General features: G+C 44.3%; 1 protein-coding gene across 1 annotated transcript in view; it reads right to left on the bottom strand.

Moving 5' to 3' along the window:
- nfatc2a (nuclear factor of activated T cells 2a) overlaps positions 1 to 7,923 on the bottom strand; it is a 212,838-nt gene extending 204,915 nt beyond the window's left edge. The window contains exon 1 of the mRNA XM_038803128.1: positions 7,698 to 7,923. Within this exon, the coding sequence (XP_038659056.1) occupies positions 7,698 to 7,758 (61 nt within the window). The 5' untranslated portion in view covers positions 7,759 to 7,923. The remainder of the gene's footprint in view (positions 1 to 7,697) is intronic.
- Between the last annotated feature and the right edge of the window lie 7,104 nt (positions 7,924 to 15,027).

Raw genomic sequence — 15,027 nt, 5'->3', positions numbered from 1 at the left:
TGTTGTACATCCTATGGGATCCTTGATATATACAAATTCTGTAAACATCCTGAGCCTCGATTACAGATTTGGACCTCAAGCTCAGAATGGTCTTCTGTAAGGGCTGAACATTTCAACATTTTCAACGGGAAGTGTCTAGCAAAATACCGAGAGTTTGTTTTATAACCAATATCCCAACAAACACGTTACAAATTGCACAAAGCATATTCTCACTGGATGAAATGTTTTTAAGATGATTGGCAAAAGAACCGAGGGGAGATGAGGAAAATTTTTTTTTATGCTGTGAGTTATGATGATTTGGAATGCACGGCCTGAGAGATTTAATAGTAACATTGTAAAGGTAACCACATATGTATGGGTAAAAGTAGGGCTATTGGCAAAAGGTAGGAAAAGGTACAATGGGCCAAATGGCCTCTTTCTTTGCTGTACGATTCCTTAGGTAAGGCCTTTGGAGTTTAGAAGAGTGAGAATTTTGCTGAAACAGAAAACGTCCTGAGGGGATTTTACAGATTGGATACGGAGAGGATGTTCTGCCATGTGGGAGAGGCGAGAGACACATTTTAAAAATAATGATTCAATGTAAATCTTTCTAAGTGTCATTTTGGGCGATTTTGGCAGGGTGTTTCCTGGCTTTTTGGGTGAGGTCCACACAGGTATTCACCCACACTCCGTCATTTTTGGGGCCTTGGGGAGTTTCTCTCCGATCCAGCCTACACTTCGAAAAATTTTCATCACTGGGAAGATGAGCTCGCTGGTGAGAACGGCTCCTCCGAGATCAGGCTGCCATTTTGAAAGGGAGCTCCTATCTTGAAGGAAGCTTGAGGATCCTCCAAACCCTCCACCCACGGACAATGTTGCCGCCGCACACATGGGCAATATCCGACCACCTCAAATGAGGACATTCACTATGGGATCGCTGAGGGCCCCCCTTTTCAGGCATCCCCATGCCCCTTTTCGGGCCCTCCCCTTGAGGCTTATCACCGCCTTGAATAAACACAAACACTCTGCCCCCACAGCTCTCTGTGGCAAGAAGTTCCAAAGACTTGGCACTGCCAAGTTACCCAGATGACACTGTCAGCCTGGCATGGGCACTGACAGGGTGTCTGGGTGGCAGTTCCAGGGTGCCAGTTTGAATCTCGCGAGAGGCCTCATACGAGATTCAATGGCCTCGGCACGACACCAAGTTGGGCGCGGTGCAGCCGGTAAATCACGCCCAAGCTTTCCCATGTGAGACAAAAATGAGGAGAATTTCTTTACTTCAGAATGTTACTGGTTGGTGGAATTCTCTTCCCCAGAGAATGCTGGAGGCAGAGTCGTTGAATATTTTCAAGTGGAACTAGGTAGATTGTTGATTGACAAGGGAGTTGAAGGGTATGGGGATCGACAAGAAAGTGGAGTTGAGGCCACAATCAGATCAGCTGTGAACTTGCCAAATGGCAGAGCAGGCTTGAGAGGCCCATTGGCCCACTCCAGCTCCAAATTCATACATATGTTGATATGAATTGTCTTTCAATCTGAAACATTGCCAATGGAAAATATGAAGCAATAATCCACATTATTTTATATTTAGACCATAAGAAATAGGGACAGGAGTAGACCATTCGGCCCTTTGAGCCTACTTCACCATTCAATGGGATCATGGCTGATCCGTCATTCCTCACATCCATTTCCTGCCCTGTCCCAGTAACCCTCAATTCCTTTACTGATCAAGAATCTATCTATCACCGCCTTGAATAAACACAAACACTCTGCCTCCACAGCTCTCTGTGGCAAGAAGTTCCAAAGACTCTCAACCCTCTGAGAGAAGAAATTCCTCCTCATCTCAGTCTTAAATCGGCACCCCTTTATTCCGAGACTATTCCCTCTTTGGCCTACACCTGCTCATGAGGGGAAAGATACTCTCAGCATTTACCCTGTCAAGCCCCTTAAGAATCCCACATGTTTCAATGAGATCACCTCTCGTTCTTCTAAATTCCAAAATTATAATGTGGAGTTTATCAATTTCAACGGCAAATGGGACATTTAATGCTATGCCTTGGAGACAGGCAGCAGATAGAAACTTCGAACCATGAAAGTGGGCAAATCAGAGTAGCCTTGGGTGAAACAGAATCTAAGTCGAGTATCAGAATGTGCTACAAAAGATAGGGGAAGGGACTGGAGTGCATGAGATAATTAAACTGGGCAGCACAGTGGCACAGTTATTAGCACTGCTGTCTTGCTGTGCCAGGGACCCGGGTTCGATTCCAGCCTTGAGTTACTGCCTGCGCGGAGTTTGCATGTTCTCCCCGTGTCTGCATGTGTTTCCTCCCACAGTCCAATGATGCGCAGGTTAGGTGGATTAGCTGTGCTAAAATTGCCCCTTGGCGTCCAGGGATGCAGGTTAGGTGGGGTTATGGGGATAGGGTGGGGTGGGCAGGGGAGTGGGACCTGGGTAGGATGCTCTTTCGAAGGGTCGGTGCAAACTCAATGGGCCAAATGTTCGCCTTCTGCACTGTAGGGATTCTATAAATTCTATAATTCTATAAATTCTATAAATTCTATGCACTAGCATTCAAGGCAAGGGAGATCTGAACTGCACAAGATCTCTGCAGGGGTAGAAAACCACAGGCTGCAGTTTCTGCAGTTTTTAGTTCATAGGGGATGTGAAATCTGCTGAAAGGAAGTGTAGTGAGATCATTGCAATAGGTTACAATTTATCACGGTAATCTGAAATCACATCAGATTACTGCCAGTGTGCTGTGAGAGACACCTGTACTGTTGAGCATGTAAATATTATGGGATGCACTTTGCAGCCTCACTCTGCCTGTATGCTTAGAAACAATGAGTTGCATGAAACCATGTCCAAATCCTGCATGAAAATGTCATTGTTCCTTAGGTCCAGAGTTATACCACATGTATTATTTTTAAACCAAGCAAATTTATTCAACAATTTTCTGCTTTGCTTCTGGGTGACACAGTGGTTATCACTGATGCCTCATTGCACCAGAAACCTGTGTTCGATTCCAGCCTTGGGTGACTGTCGGTGTTTGCAGTGTGGGGTGGGCAGGGGAGTGGGCCTAGGTCAGGTGCTCTTTCAGAGGGTTGGTGCAGATGCAATGGGCTGAATGGCTCCCTTCTGCACTGCAGGGATTCTATGGTTCTTGCCATTTTATCTCCTCTCCTTCACCTTGGTTTGGTGCTGCATTTGGGATTGTGGGTACGTACATCCTGTTGTCGAGTCACAGCCCCTGAGGTCAGCAGTCAGGAGTGAAGATGGAATATCAAAAGTTTACCACTCAGACTTTCTCTCCGCTGAGAGATGCTACAATTTTCAGCGGGCCCCTCTCAGTGGTTCAGGCTGGGAACTGAGTAAAAGAGGAATCCTCTTTCTTCACTACCAGCCTGTGCCATTGAGCTCTTGCAAATCATGGTGTCACTGCGGTTTTCCCTGGATAAAAACCCTGCACCACCGGTCTGGTCTGTTCTGAGTTAACTAACCCCAACCAGTGTGGAGGGTTGGGAAGATGAACAAAATGGTGGCATGATGTCATGGTGGCACATTGCTGCCTCACAGCTCCAGGGACCCGGGTTCAATTCCGGCCTCGAGTCACTGTCTGTGTGGAGTCTGCATGTTCTCCCCGTGTCTGTGTGGGTTTTCTCCGGGTGCTCCGGATTCCTCCCATAGTCCAAAGATGTGCAGGTTAGGTGGATTGGCCACGCTAAATTGCCCCTCAGTGTCCCAATGGTGGTGTTGCTGGGTTACAGGGATAGGGTGGAGGTGTGGGCTTAAGTCGGGTGCTCTTTACAAGAGCTGGTGCAGACTCGATGGGCTGAATGGCCTCCTTTTGCACTGTGAATTCTATGAATTACAGTAAAATTCCAGGGCAGGATATAGTTAAGTCTGACCCGGTTTCCCTTTCCTCATTGCTGTTCGATGATTCCTGCTAAAACCAAGGTGTCGACATTGGAATTTCCTCATTAATGGCGCAGTTTTCTGTCTGTAGTGGGCCATACAGGGGCACTATCCCACTAACTCCCTACACATTTCTGCAAACTTAGCAACATTCCAACAATATTTTTGATAAATAAATATGGGCGTCACCTTTACTAAGTCTGTAAATGAGAGAATGAGATTGCATCTTCCACCGTTACTTATTTGCTGAAGTTGAGTACAGAAAAAGGAGCTGTTACTTTAAAGTGACACAGGAGCCATTCATAAGAGGAAATCGTGAGGTGGACTGTCCCATTTTGGCAGAGTTTCAACCGAGGCAGCCAGATAGGGAACTTTCAAGATGCTGTGTGGCTCTTTAAACCAAAAGCCTGCTTAAAGCATTGAAATAATCCTGCAGTCAAGAATATTTGCCAGGGTCAGTGGAGGGTCACACAGGGGAGAAAAGGTCCATCACATTCACACTTCTGCCGGCAGTGCCACCTGAGATTTAAAGAAAAAATCCTGTCTGCGTATCTGAATATTGCATGGCTGCAAGGTCAGTCCTGAGTATGATGGCCCCCACAATTGAATACTTTGCCAACATTCACTACCTGGCATTGCACAAGAATGACTATTTGTGCAAAGTACTGCGGACCTTATGGCCCCATAACGTGAAGAGGTGATGGGAGGAACAAAAAAAAAAATCATTGATATTCCTGCCTGATTAATGCATGCATGTTCACACACACTAACAGAGCATGCATATATATGCCAATGCTGCCAGCTGTGCTACAGTGGGCAAGACTGCTACAAAGGTGTTTGTATGTTGACGAATCACACATCAACTACATAAACGCTATTTCTCTTTCACCAGCTCATAGAATCATAGAATCACACAGTGCAGGAAGAGGCCCTTTGGTTCATCTGGTTTGCAGCGATACATGAAGAACACCTGACCGGCCTGCCTACCTACCTAATCCCATTTGCCAGCACTTGACCAATAGCCTTTGAATGTTATGACATGCCAGGTGCTCATTCAGGTACTTTTCCAAGGACGTGAGACAACCTGTCTCTACCACCCTCCAAGGCAGTACATTTCAGACCGTCACTATCCTCTGGGTAAAAAGGGTTTTCCTCACCTTGACCTTGTGTCCCCTCGCAACTGACCTTTCAACTAAGAGGAACAGCTGCTCCCTATCCACCTTGTCCATGCCCCTCATAATCTTGTACACAACTTCTCCCATTCCAAATAATCTGAGACCAAGGTTGACACAATCAATTAACTTTTTATTAAGTGCTTATTGGATTTAAAAATATCACAAAAATGATTATTTTCAAAACGTAATTTCAGTCCTTTTGTCAGCACACATGGAAATTGAATGGTAGCCCGGCTCTGGGTCACTGTTCGTGTGGAGTTTGCACATTCTCTCCATGTTTGCGTGTGTTTCACCCCCACAACCCAAAGATGTGCAGGATAGGTGGATTGAACACGCTAAATAGCCCCTTAATTGAAAAAAAATGAATTGTGTACACTAAACTTATTTTAAAAAAGAAATTGAATTGTAGGATCCTTTAAAGTACAAAGGATCAGAGAGACCTTGCTATGCATGTCCCATAGATCCCTGAAGACAGCAGTACAGGTAGATAATGTGATAAGAAGATATTTGGGATACTTGCCATTATTAGCCAAGGCATAGAATACAAGAGCAGGGAGGTTATGATGGAGCTGTATAAAACGTTGGTCAGACCACAGCTAGAGTACTGTGTGCAGTTCTTGTCACCACATAACAAGAAGGAAATGATTATACTAGAGAGGGTGCAGAGGAGATTCACCAGGATGTTGCCTGGTCTGGATTGTTTCAGTGATCAAGAGGGACTGGTTAGGCTGGGGTTGTTTCCTTGGGGCAGATAAGGCTGAGGGGGGACCTGACTGAGTTGTACAAAATGATGAGGGGCATAGATCGGGTGGATAGGAAGGAATAATTTTCCTTAGCAGAGAGATCAACAATAACCGGTGGGCATATATTTAAGGTGGGGGCAGGCGATTTAGAGGGGGTGTGAGGGAAAATCCTGTCACCCAAATCTGGGTGGGAATCTGGAACTCACTGCCTGAAAGGGTGGTAGAAGTGGGAACCCTCACAACATTTTGGAAGTATTTAGATGAGCACTTGAAATACCATACGGGCCAAGTGCTGGAAAATGGGATTAGAGTAGATAGGTGCTTGATGGTCGGCACCAACATGATGGGCCGAAGGACCACTTTCCATGCTGTATGCACTTTAAAGGAGCAAAGTTGTTGCAACACGCCAGAGATGGGATGGTAACATAGTGCAAAGGGTTAAAGTGTAGTGTGTGGATTGGGGGGGGGGGGGGGGGGGGGGGGGGGGGGGAGATGATGGCAGCGATTATTAAAAATAACTTCAAAAATCAGGGGAGCCACAGAGAGACGGAGAGACAGTGTGCTGGGGTCAGAGTGTGAGAGACTGAGTCAGAGTTTGTAAGTCAGAGTGAGGTTGATATAGGAGACAAAGAGGCTGTGTGAAAGTTAAAACTGAGAGTCAGAGGGTGAAAAGTCAGTCAGAGTGAGAGAGAGAAAGTATCAGAGTTAGTGAAAGGTAGAATCAGAGAAAGTGTGAGAATCAGAGGAGAGACGGAAGGGTGTGAGAGTGTGTGGGAGACAGAGAGTGAGAGACAGAGTCGGTGTGTGTGTGTATGTGAAAGTCACTGAGGAGGACCACGTGTGGGTCAGAGACAGAAAAAGGGGTGCATGTGTGTTTCAGGGTGAGAGTGAGAGTGTCTGAAAGTTAAGTGAGAGGGAAAGGGGGGGAAGTCAGATGGTGTGTCTGTGAACGAGACAGAGGAAGAGAGCCAGAGAGTGAGTACGTGTGGGTTCGAGTGGGAGAGACTTGAGAGTCAGAGAATGTGAGAGTGAAGCCACAGGGGGTTCGGATTGGATGAGGCAAAAAGTTATGACAACCACCACCCACCACGTTGCCGTCTGCTGAGAAAGGTAGTGAATGTGTTCAGACTGGGGAGCTGCTGGGGAAGAGCAGATGTGATGCTGTTTTAACATAGAGGCACAGAGAATTGTCACAAAATAAAAATAATCTAAAAATACATCTAAAATTCAAAAAATATATACTGGGGACTACGCGAGGATACTTTGCTCCTGACTCACCCATGCAGAAACCTCGGAGTCATGGAAACGGCGAACACTATTTGTTACGGACATCCACCCGCCCATGTGTTTTATTTTGCAGATGTCGTTAAGTGTTTTATTTATTTACTCAATTTCACGAAAGCTGCTGGGTTATTTTTCGTCTCGTCTAATCTGAAGAGCCGTCTGCAGCGAGCAGCCTCGCGTCAGCACCGCTGGGGGAAGGAAGACTGCACATCTGGAACTCCTTACAGATGTTTCCAAAAGTGTACAGATGCATCATTAAAGTGACAATTACTAAAATATTAGCAAGAATTCCCTCCGTTATACTTAATACAGTTTAGTAGCGAAGGAGTAAAACAAAAAGATGGAATATATATATATATTTCATTTCCAAACTCGATACTTTTAAACATTGTAAACATTACATTAGATAGTTGCATTTTAAATTCTTATATTGTTAAGAATATCATCGCCCTCCAAAGCAAGAGGATACTTCTTAATTCAAGCACCCTCTGAACTTCCCCCATGAATGACATGACCACTTATCAGCATCAGAATCGCTCTCCAGGTTAATTATTCACTTCAAAGGGCTGTGAACAATAATAATTCCAGAAGTAAATCCCATACCTTGATCCATAGACCTCATGATGTGATAGGGAACCACTCTGCAGGCAGCTTCTCTGAACATTTGCAGGCAGGACGGTTAACATCAGTATCTCAGACTGGAGTTGCAGGGAATATGATGGCAAGGTTCCGAAGGAGATTCTCTTTTCCTGGGGAAGGCGAGGCGGGAGCAATCCGGCTCGGCAGTCAGGATTTGAGCTTCCCCATGCGCTGCACTGACTTTCTTCTGTCCCAGAGCTTACTCACTACAGAGGGAAAACGCCACTTCCTTCCCAAGGATCAGAGTGTTATAGTTTCGCTCCAGTAAAATAACGGGATTCCCTTTATGTTTCCTCCTGTTTAGTCCGTTGCCTTGACCACCTTGGCATCCATCCCGAGCCTGAACTAAGGGGTTTCCTGCAAACTCGTAACTCTGGAATCCATTACGTCGCCACAGATAAATGCCAAGAGATTTTTTTTTGTGGGCTTCTTATTCAGAAATACAAGTGCTTCATTGTCAAATGTACTTCTCAAGTCTGAAGGACAAAGAAATTAGCCTTTTAAAAAGAACAGTCAGATACATTTTGCAGACTCTATATTCCTATGGGATTGTTGGAGGAAATTGCCCTCTTTGGTCTATCAAACCAATTTTTTTTTCATTCTTCATATATCACCACCACCCCCCCCCCCCCCCCCCCCCCAACCACACTCTCAGATTTTACTTTAGTTTTCTTCATATTGTAACCAAATCCAGATCATCGAGACCACCTTTTTGAAATCTATCTGTAGTTTGGGGGAAAAAAAGGTTTTGGTGCCTTGGAGATAATTAGGAGAAGTGACAGGAATAATGAGACCATTTGAAACTGGGTTCTGAGGGGAAATTCAGCCCTGAGGTTTACATTTTTTATATTTGTTTGAAGCAAAAGGAACAATGATGCAACTTCGACGAATCCTGGATAGAAAAGGATAATACAGATGCAAGCAGATGTTTTAAATTGAGCTTAAAGGACAGAACCGAGGAGAATGAACGCAAAATTATGCAGGACTCGAGTTTTATTTTTTGGGGTCCTCCAGGTGAATACACCACATTGTGTGAGCATTGAATTAGAAGCTCTACTCATGGGGGCCCACTTAGCTCAGTTGGCTGGGCAGCTGGTTTGTGATGCAGAGTGAGGCCAGCAGCATGTGTGCAATTCCCCTCACCTGCTGAGGTTATTCATGAAGGCCCCACTCTCACAACCTTGCCCCTTGCCTCAGGTTAAATCACCACCAGTCAGCTCTTCTAGCAGCCTTTGGTCACCTGGGGCTATGGTGACTTTCCATCATAACCGTTAGATATGAATGGATGACAAACTATCCTAGTTATTGAGGGAGGTGGTACTGCCGTTGGTCTCAATGGGTTGGGAGGGGAATCATTTGGAGTCTCTGCTTCCTCTTTGCAACCCATTGGAAAACATGCCTTGGAAGAAGATCGGGAGCGGATGTGATGCTCTCATGCACCCCATCCAGTTACATGGCATGTTGATCTCATTGATTAAAATGGCATATACAATACAGCCATCTGGGTGAGATACTGATACTGTTGCCACTTTGAACCGTTCCCCAGTTTGCGCAGAAAGCGAGTTGGATGAGGAAAGGGTTGCTAGAAGGAGGTTGCAGTGGGGGAACAAATCTCCACAAGCTACTGGACATATGGAATAGCCTCTAAGCTAATGCAATTAACCCTGTGCTTCATTACATTACTGAAAACAATCAAACTGAATATCTGGATTTGAAACAATTAAGTGCAGCTGTGGAAAGTGAAAGCCTGGACCTGTGTGAACCCTACAAATACCATGCCAAGCAAAGTAAGGCTAGACTCGGGACCTGAATTACAGAATATAAAGACAGACATGCTCAAGCTTTACTAGATTCACCTTTTCCATAGGAGAAAGCTACAGACCTTTCTTCATGGGATTAGATGGTTGGAGAGGGTCCAATCAGAACGGAATCTACATTGATCTGTGAAAGAAACAGAACTGATAGGCTGAATTACTCATTCAATGCTTTATGCTCTTATATTTATCATTGCATTGAAAGACATTGAAATGCACTGAGCTTAATTTTTAATGTAATACTAAAAGAAATGTTGAGGCATTTTCTGTTGTTATTTCTTTGCTATTGACTCCTGTATAGCTAGACGAGTGTTCATAAAGTAGAACTGTGATAAAGGAACAGGTACTCCAGTGAAAGAGTATCACGTCTTTGTCCTTCGAATTTCTGTTTCCCACTTGTCAAGTGAAATATAAAATCACTTTAAATTGTATACTTGTGATACATCCACTCCAGCCAGAAGAGAACTTGACATTCTCAAAGTGAACCAGAAAATACGACAAGTGTTGGAGACCCTTAACAGAAGCAGAACATGTTGGAAACATGCAGCAAGGCAGTGTGGAGAGAACAATCACAGTTACATCTCAGAGATATAGACTCTTCACTTGAGGCACTCCTACTAAAAAAACAACACACACTCTAAAACTAAGGCCCTGTCTGTCCTGTCAGATGGTCATAAAAGATCACACTGCACTATTTCAAGAAGGGTGGGAAGTTATCTCTGTGTCCTAGCTAACATTTAACCATCCAATATTATCAAAACAGAGTAACTGGCCATTGATCTCACTTTTGTGCATTGCCATACTTTCCAAACAATAGTGGTTACTCAACAACAACAAAAATATTGGCCATGAGATACTTTGGAAAAGTGTTACATAATCTATGTTAATTTCTCCAACTCCTGGCACTATGCGTCATGTGAAAATTGAAAATGTTACATTAAAATGTTTGTTTTTCAGCGTGAACAACTACTGATTGCTGGTGGGAAGTTTCATGGTGATTTAAATCATTATATGTCAGATTATGGCAGTAGTAGTCGATAATGCCCTTTACCATATCAATAAAGTATTGTTTGCCCCATGGCTCAGTGCATGGCACTGCGAGCAGCTTCAGAAAATGAACTGTAATTCTATTTACAGAAGAGAGAAAACACCACACAGTTAATAATCAATTGCACCTTGTTTTGACTGTAATATTTACATTAACTAAAAGAGCAACTGTGATAATACTGGCTGCTACATCGTAGTTCTTTTTTTATAGGGGCTGCTAAAGAAGTTTTAAGAATTGTTTATTTATATTATATGAAAAGCTTCCTTTCAAACGTATCCTTTTCCTAAATCTGCATTTGTTACCGTATCCAGTTTAAATTCTAATAGCAAGATTATATATTAAGTGTATCAGATGGTTGCAACATTGAAGCTTGTGGTATTTGCATAATGTAGTCTGTACATTAATAACTTGAGAGGTGCTGTATGTTGAAGCTACGTAGCATTTTTATTTTCTATCAGCTCAAATTATTGGATATGTTTGTTTATCATTGAGGCCCTCAGCTCTGGAATTCCCTTCTTAAACCTCTCTACTTCTTTCTCTTTACCTTCAAGGTGTTTCTGAAAAACATTAGCAATGGGAGTGGCAGAAGGCCAAATGGCCCCTTGAGGCTGATCTGCTATTTAATAAGGCCATGGCCGAGCTACAATTTCAACTCCATTTTTTGGCCCAATTTCCATAACTCTTGACTGCCTCAAATTCCAAAAATCTTAGAATTTACAGTGCTGAAAGAGGCCATTCAGCCTATAGAGTCTGCACCGGCCCTTGGAAAGAGCACCCTACTTAAGCCCAGACCTCAACCGCATCCCCGTAACTCAGCAACCACACCTAACCCTTTTTGGACACTGAGGGCAATTTAACATGGCCAATCCACCTAACCTGCGCACCTTTGGACTGTGGGAGGAAACTGGAGCACCCGGAGGAAACCCATGTAGACACAGGGAGAACGTGCAGACTTCGCACATGCAGTAACCCAAGACGGGAATTGAACCCAGGTCCCTAGTGCTGTGAAGCAACAGTGCTAACCAATGTGCTACCATGCCGCCTTATATATCTAAGGCACAAATGGAAGTTGTTTTTTTGACAACTGGCTAATGGATCACTGCAGAAGGAAGGAGGAAAAGATCTCAAGTCACCATTGGAAAGCACATCTCTGAAGACAGTATTAGGTTGTGTTCTAATGCTGTCAATGGCAACTGGCCTGCTGACAACCACAGGCTAGGCCACGGCTTGCAAACTTAAAATCTTCTGAGGGAGACTATAACATGAAATCTGGACTTCTGTCAGTGCACCTGTACTTCTGACAGCCCATTCCAAGCAGGACATTCCTTTTGCCAACACTAATACAGAAAGTTTTCTGCAATGATAGCACTGTCTCCCTTTGAGAGGTTGAAAATACCCTTTGGGAGTTTGGAGGCCACGTGAATATTTATGGGAGATCTCAAATAGGAAAGTTTTAAAGTCATTGGTCCAGCTTCACACGGATGAGGTGGGGAAGGATTGCCAATGCTGGTGGAATAATACTCGAGCATGAGTCACTGGCTTCAGGAGAGGTGGGAGAATGTTGGAATTGAAAAATAAAGTGTGTGGGGGTGGGGTGATTTTTATTGCATGTTTAACGGTGCAATTTAGCAGATTATGAGCTGCTGAAGTTTCCCTTTCCCAGTATGGACCAGGCTATCCTGTCCAATGTACAATTCTTGGTACAAGCAACCTAATTGAACTTAATGAACATCTGTTCAATGATTAGTGGCAAAGCCCTGATATAAATACAACTTGATCGAGTTCCAATGTGTTTCTGACCCAGTGCTGGAATAAGCATTAGTTTTAAAATAACTTCATGATTTTGACAAATAGCAGAGCAAGATTCAACCATCCACAAGGAACATCAATATTTGCACTGCAGACAGATGTCTGCCTTTCTGAATTTTCATATATTTAATAAAATGCTCATGTATTTAATGGCACATACGTTTTAGATGTATATAACTAATCAGATAAACATGTCTTAGAGTCAGGGGCGGCACAGTGGTGCACTGGTTAGCACTGCAACCTCACAGCGCCAAGGACCCGGGTTTGATCCTGGCGCCGGTTCATCGTCCGTGTGGAGTTTGCATATTCTCCCTGTGTCTGTGTGGGTCTCACCCCCTCAACCGAAAGATATGCGGGTTAACTGGATTAGCCATGCTTAGAATCACAGAATCCCCACAGTGCAGAAGGAGGTCATTCAGCCCATCAAGCCTGCACCGACCCTCTGAAAGAGCATCCTACCGAGGCCCGTGCCCTGTCCCATCCCTGAAACCACACCTAACCTAACCTTGGACCCTAAGTGGCAATTTACCATGGCAAATCCACCTAACCTGCACATCTTTGGACGGTGGGAGGAAACTGGAGCACCTGGAGGAAACCCACACAGACACGGGGAGAACGTGCAGACTCCGCACAGACAGACACTGAAGGGCGGAATCCCTGCTGCTGTGATAGCAGTGCTAACATTCTCTGCAATGCACGGGCAGCACGGTAGCACAGTGGCTAGCACAGTTGCTTCACAGCTCCAGGGTCCCAGGCTCGATTCCTGGCTTGGGTCACTGTCTGTGCGGAGTCTGCACGTTCTCTCCGTGTCTGCGTGGGTTTCCTCCCACAATCCAAAGATGTGCAGGTAACGTGGATTGGGTATGATAAATTGCCCTTATGTTAGGTAGGGTTGCTGGTTTACAGGGATAGGGTGGAGGTGTGGGCTTAAGTGGGGTGCTCTTTGCAAGAGCCGGTGCAGACCCGATGGGCTGAATGGCCTCCTTTTGCACTGTAAATTATATGATTCTGATTCTATAATAATAGCACATCCCGTTTGGGAGTTAGGACAGGGGGTGTCTACTTCAGATTTGCACATTTTGCCCTGCACAGGAGGTCTAATGTAAATGTAGGATGTGTCTATACATTATATGCAATTTTTAAAATAGGTTTTTTAGTTTCTTTCAAAGAAAACAAAATCTACAAATCAACATTTTCTTTGGAAAAATCTTAGCACTTTAGTTAAGAACATACAATTGGAATATGCTATTAATCCCATGCCATTTTGTTCCCTCCAAACACACTTTTCTCGTTACCAGTGGAATCATTTAAAAAGCTGGAACGGGGGAAGCCTGGAAATCGCAGTATGAGTTTTGAACACACAAAAATAAAACCGCTAGTCGTGTGTGCCAAATGGTGGAGACTGGAAATATTTTAAGCTAATGTTTGTAACCACGTGGAGACTCCCAAAACAATAACAGTTGTTTTGCCTCCTCTCTATATGTGCCGCCTTTGTTTTCAAGGAGATTGATTAAACGGGTCCTTAAGGGAAATACATGCCATAAATAACATCCACCTACATAGCAGCAGCCTGCTGATGCTGGAAACAAAGTGTGCAGGCGTCGGAGAAATCCACAACAAACAAATGAAGTTTTCCAAATTTTGATTTTATGTCCAATTATATATATATTAAAATGCCGACGTGCTCAATGGCCAGCCAAATTTCATTTGTTTTTAGGAATCGCCCCAATCCGGCACCTTTCAGAGTGACTTGTCCTGGGCTGGCTGCTGTCTCCATTCCTGGTGCTAAAATATCCCTCCACCAATCCCATTGGACAAGTTGAGAGTGCTCGTCTATTGGCGTCTTTCCAAGGGCTGGATGTCTGTGATGCTGTTTACTAATAAAACACTGTTTTCAGATGGCATTTTTAAAAGCAGAAATAGTCCTGGTGCTTTTCACCAAGTCAGGCCTGGTGCATTTGGCAGAGTTAATCAAAGGACTGGTTTTAGGGAGGCTCGTAAAGTGGGAGTGGAAGATGGAGAGGCTGAAAGCTTTATGGAGATACTTTCAGTGGGGTCCAGGCAGCTGAAAGCATCGTCTTCAATGAGTGAAAGGAAAAAAGAACATAGAAGGAGGCCATTCAGCCCATCGGGCCTGCACTAACCCACTTAAGCCCTCATTTTCACCCTATCCCCCTAACCCAATAACCCCTCCTAACCTTTTTTGGACACTAAGGGCAATTAAGGCCAATCCACCTAACGTTCACGTCTTTGGACTGTGGGAAGAAACCAGAGTGCCCGGAGGAAACCTACGCAGATACGGGGAAAAAGTGCAGACTTGCATTTGTAGAGCACTTTTCAGGACCACAGGATCTCCCAAATCACTTTCCAGCCAATGAAGCACATTTGAAATGGAATGGTTGTTGTAGTGTGAGAAATGCGGCAGGTAATTTGTGCGCAGCAAGATCCCACAAAAAAAAATAATGTAATAATGATAGAGAATCTATTTTGTGGTGTTGATTGAGAGTTAAATATTGGCCAGGATAGAACATAGAACAGGCCCTTCGGCCCTCGATGTTGTGCCAAGCAATGATCACCCCACTCACGTATCCACCCTATACCCGTAACCCAACAACTCGCCCCC

This window comes from Scyliorhinus canicula, chromosome 7, assembly GCF_902713615.1.
Source record: "Scyliorhinus canicula chromosome 7, sScyCan1.1, whole genome shotgun sequence".
Classification (NCBI taxonomy): Eukaryota; Metazoa; Chordata; class Chondrichthyes; order Carcharhiniformes; family Scyliorhinidae; genus Scyliorhinus; species Scyliorhinus canicula.
The sequence above is the reverse complement of the archived record's forward strand: the minus strand, read 5'-3'. Positions and strand labels throughout refer to the sequence as shown.